General features: G+C 40.2%; 1 protein-coding gene across 1 annotated transcript in view; it reads right to left on the bottom strand.

Annotated features, from left to right (window-relative positions):
- Nucleotides 1-3625, bottom strand: part of LOC107100607 (disco-interacting protein 2 homolog C-like) — a 93576-nt gene extending 89951 nt beyond the window's left edge. The window contains exon 1 of the mRNA XM_015399156.1: nucleotides 3164-3625. Coding sequence (XP_015254642.1) covers nucleotides 3164-3242 — 79 coding nt within the window. The 5' untranslated portion in view covers nucleotides 3243-3625. The remainder of the gene's footprint in view (nucleotides 1-3163) is intronic.
- Between the last annotated feature and the right edge of the window lie 1681 nt (nucleotides 3626-5306).

Raw genomic sequence — 5306 nt, 5'->3', positions numbered from 1 at the left:
GCTTGATGAGTCTGAACAGCCAGGCTACTGTTGTCTGAATGTGGCAGCTGGGAATCCGTTACACAGGCCTAGCCTACAAATACTGTCTGGTGAATATAATGCATGGAATGTGAAATATTGCAATCCAAGCAATGCTATGTGGCTCGAATTTATTATTTGAATCTGTGACAAATACAAGCTACCGGTAACAAAAGGATTGCTGCTTTAAAGGCAAATTGCTGTGTTTCTGATGAAAGAAGGATTTATTATCAGGAAAAGGAGCAAAACTGATCCAATAACACTATGATCTGGAGTCTGGAGTTTCCCTGACCTTAAACGTTGGTCAAACATTGGATGGAAGTAGTACTCAGGTGACTATAGAGGCAAGTGTTTGCATTCTGCAGAGGCTACAACACCCTTATTAAGACCTTTGACCCCACAATACTCCCAGTGCGCGGCTCTGTGAAGTACAGGGTTTTTTATTGGATGAGTTCAACCAAGAAGACAAACTTTGCGACTGTGGGGTTTTAAAAGGTTAAATCTTTTCCTCTCTATCTTTAAGTTGACTTATTTGTACCATTTGAACTTTGTTATAAAATCACCAAGCACAACTACTGAGGTTAGTTTGGAATTGGCAGCAAACATGTTGGCAGAGACCGTCCCTGCTGCAGGGAAACTAAAGTTATTTATTCCTGAGTCCAGCTTTATTTCTATATTAAAAAAAGTTGCATCAGACCAAAGTTTATCTGATCATTGAACAAACAGCACCTAAGCACCACCATACTGTGGTAAAAACAGCCCTATTGGATGTAGAGGTTATTTTAAAGAGTGAGGGAGACTCAGATGTATCTGTTTAAAAGTTGCTCTGTTGAAAGTTTTCCATCCATCTCCTTTGGAACAGGCAGGATTTACAAGGGTTGTGCTTTTGGGAATTTCTAGAACTGCTCAATACAAGGATGCCATTAAAGGTGCTGTTCATCCCACTAGGCTCCACATAGGAAAACACCTGAACATCTGGGCAGCCACAGCTCTGCTTCCTCTATCATACATCACACCTGATGGCTCTAAAAAAATAATCTAAAAAAAATGGTTTAGGTACAGAGGATTAGAGAGCCACTGAAAAAAAAAAGTTTTTAAATTTGATTTCAGTTTAATATGGGAAAAAAGACAGAATTCTGACTTTAATCTCAGATTTCTGACTTTAATCTCAGAATTCTGACTTTTTTTCTCTGAATTTTTGACTTAACTCAGAATTTTGACTTTTTTTCCCATATTAAACTAAAATAAAATCAGTTAACTTTTTTATTTTTTTCAGTGGCCTTAACCCTCTTCCGTATTTAGGAGCTCCAGCAGCCTCAGTTTCATCTCAGCACGTATGATGAGGCTGATCGGAGGGGGAGATCTCAGGAGATTTCTAAAGCTCTTAGCGGATGGTTTTCAGATCAAAGCTGAAGAGTCCTGATTGTGTGTCAACCTTTGCATGATAAATAATTCAGATTTCATCCCAGAATTCACCCTCCTCCTCTTGGAGACAATAAATGCACGTGAATATAAAGAATATTTCATTCTTTGAACAAAAATAGCAGATTGGGATAGAGTTTGCTGTCAGGGTGGATCAATCAGTGTGAGGGCGGTACTTGTTTTGCTGGTGAAGGTTCTCAGTCATCCAGATTATAGTCCATCCAAAAAAATTAAAAACAATCCACTGTTAAAAAAAAAAAAAAAAAGCAATCCACTGGACTTTGTTTCCAAGTTTGAAGATGTTTCACTTTCCATCCAGAAAGCTTTTTCAATTCAACATGTCAGAAAAAAGTGTTGAATTCCAGGTTTTATACAGTAGCCCAACAAAGCCTTGTTTTTGTTTTGAAAACATGCAAATTGGAACAGATGAAGGGGTCCACCCATCTAGAATGGGGGTCGTTTGGCTTCTTTTGTAAACTGCAATACCCCATACCATCTAAGTGTCTGAAAGGTCGGTTAAAGGGCTGAATAGACTTTGTTGGGCTACTGTATAAAATCTTAAACTCAACGCTACTCCTGACATTTTGAATTGAAAAAGCTTCCTGGATGGGAAGCGAAACATCTTCAAATGTGGAAACCAAGTCCACTAGATTGTTTTACATTTTTTCTGTACTTTTTTGTTGTTGTTTTTTTTCAAAATAAAGGGATATTAAATGATACAATTTCATCCAATGACCATACAATACGCTGCTCAGTGGCACAGTGGGTTCTCTCTGGGTACTCCAGCTTCCTCCCACAGTCCAGACACATGACTGTTAGGTTAATTGGTTTCTCTAAATTCTCCTTAGGTGTGAGTGAATGGTTGTTTGCCCTGTTGTCTCTGTGTTGCCCTGTCCAGGGTGTACCCTGCCTCTCGCCTTAGACAGCTGGAGATGGGCACCAGCAGCCCTCATGACCCCGATTGGGATAAAGCGTGATAGAAAATGGATGGATGGAGAATTTCATCCATGACAAAGTAGAATGTATGAATAAAAGATAACATTTCCATTATATAAGACTGGAAGGAGAGCTGGAGACAAGCTAAGCTGTGATTTGGGTTAAAAGCCCAATCCAAGGAGAAGAGGTGTTCCTATGGAGGGAGGAGGATACCAGAGCTGGAGAGGGGAGATATTCCCAGGCATCCTGCTTCTCATCCTCCTCATCCTCAGCTCTGCAGGCCCAGAATAATAAAAACAGGCACAGAGAGGCAGGGGAGCCTGTATGTGCTGCGGTGTCACGCAGCTGTCGCACCGCAAAGCTATTATTAAACCCGACCACACGCACACGTAGAGTCAGGTAGGCCAGGCGGATTGTGTCAACATCTCAAGGTCACACCGCGGCTCCGAACCGCTCGGTGTTTTTCCTAAAGCAGCACCGCAGCTGAGACAAAGGGCAGCGGCCGAACCCCGCAGCCCGATCCCGCTCAGCTCTCACCCAGTGCGGGCTGCACAGAGGCGTCCAGGGCCGGTTCCTCCGGCTGACAAACATCTGGATGGGAGGAGCGGGAGGAGGAGGGGGAGGATGAGGAGCTGGGGGCGCAGGAATGAACGGCCGGATTCCGTTAGTAGTGGAGTCCCGGTAAGGATGGAGATGAGGGAAGGTGATAAGGATGGAGGGGAGGAACAGAAAGAGGAGGAGGGGGCGCTTTCTTTTTTCTCCCCCCATCTTTTAATTAATTCCTTACCCTCTGACAGCTCCAGCTCCAGCTCCGCCAGCCGGGCTCGGATCTCCAACGGTATCGGCGACGCCTCGCGGTCCGCCATTCGGCTGGTACCGAACTGAACAGGTCTCCGGCTTGATAAGCTGCCTCCTCAGCCGCTCCTGCTCTCCTCCTGTATCGGGAGCGCTTCTCCTTCTCGGCGGCGGCCCCTCCTCAGCGGAGGCGCGTAAAGACAGAGAGGCGTCGGGGGGGTAGAACAAAGAGGATAAATGTGGGTCTGGTTTTAACGGGGGACCGCCATGTTGCCCGCTTCCTTGGCTCGGTGAAGACCCTCCGGTGGTTCGGTCGGTTCTCCTCTCTGCCGCTGCAGAGGTTCTGCTGGCTGTTGGGAAGAGGATGATGAGGCTCGCGCAGCGCCGCACTCTCAGCCGTTTGAAGCTTGCTGCTGTCACGTGACCGCAAGGAGTTTTAAAAAAAAGAGAGGCGGGTACACTCATCACCGACAGGGGGCGCAGCGTCCAACCACTCCTCTTCAATTAAACCAGAATAACATGAGATCAGATACTTCAAATTCTGATTGATATTTATCTATAAATTAATTTAAAAATAATATTTCTAAAAACACATTTATTTTCACTAAATAATTAAATATTTCCTTAGTTAGTTAATTACTTGCAGTATGTTTTAATGAATTTTAGACCAAAAAAACAACATGTTATTTTTGTAGATATACATTTCTTTAGAATATAAAATATATTTAGTATTTCATGTCTTCATTTTAATGCTTTTACATTAACAAACTCATTTACATGCTTTCTTTTTGAATTAGATTTTGGCGTATTGTTCTTTTTTTTAATATACTAAAGATTTTTGTTGTGTGAAAAATATGATTATAAAAATTTTCAATAGTTAAAGAATTTTTAGATATATATTTTCTTTCTTAGAGTATTTTTTCATGTCTTACGTAGAAAAAAGCCTAATTACATTGTTATTAAATTGTTTTCAAAAACCTAATCAAAACAAAACATTTCCAAATCAATCATTCCCTGAATTAATATTTATGTAGATGTTCAACATAAAATAAAGCAAGATACAAAATGTGAAAATTGTTGTGTATTTATGATTTATCAAGGTTTTTTGAGAGGCTGTTCAAATAAATCTGTTACCTGGTCATTTACTTTCTTAAAGGTTTTCTTGTCATACATTCTTTAAAAATAAAATAAAATTTTATCCAGTTCATAGTGAATTGAATGGCACCAATGTCGTCTTTCAGACTCTGATTGCAGACAAACCAATGCATTAAAACTTCTTATCTCCTTTCAAAGGAAATTAAAAGAAGTATCTCTATGACTCTGGGGATTAAAGGGACATATTTTCCTTTGCATCCATAGTCTTTAGAAAGCTTCCTGAAACAACACTATTTCATGATATTTTAAATTTTCTGCCATGTGATGTTTAAATTATCCATTCCTTTAGGAATATTTATTTGCAGATTATTCACTCCAATCAAGGCCTCAGCAAAGGAAGATTTAATTGCAAAATATTCAGAAAATTTAAAAGACCTCAACCAAACATTAACCTGTTTGATTAGTAATTTCCTACTATCTATCTGATCATTCCAGCTTCTTTTTTGCAGGTAATGCTTAAAGTTAATGTCAGATTACCTGAAAATGGAAGAAAAACAGTGGTTTCTATTCTTATCACATTAGTCTTGTCATCATGTTTGACCTGAGATGACCTGCAGCTGAAAGCGGGGGAAATGAATTAAAAAGTGTTCAGTCTGAGCGGAGAGTCTGTGACCCATTTTCATTAGAGGAGATTTATGAAGCCTGCCAGAAAAAAAGGGTAAAACAAAAAACTCTAAACTTCCTGCCTCATAGTACTTTCCATTTCATCTGTGAAGGCAAAGAAATGAGCAGGCCTAGCTGTTTTAATACAGCGAGGGTGTCATCAGGCTGGAGGAGGTTGGTTTTTATTTTAGGGCTTTTGGAGCAAAAATACATCTGATGAAAAACAGCAGGATTTGTTGAACAACAAATGTGGTTAGTCAAATCTACTTGATTAAAATCATTCCACTTAATTCAAATACGTTTCAACAAGATTCAAAGATAAATCCTAAATTCTTACGTTTAATTTCAGTAAAATGTGATGAAATGAGCTCATTTCA

This window comes from Cyprinodon variegatus, unplaced genomic scaffold (genome assembly GCF_000732505.1).
Source record: "Cyprinodon variegatus isolate N-32 unplaced genomic scaffold, C_variegatus-1.0 Scaffold992, whole genome shotgun sequence".
Classification (NCBI taxonomy): Eukaryota; Metazoa; Chordata; class Actinopteri; order Cyprinodontiformes; family Cyprinodontidae; genus Cyprinodon; species Cyprinodon variegatus.
Note: the sequence above shows the minus strand (reverse complement) of the source record. Positions and strands in the feature narration are given on the sequence as shown.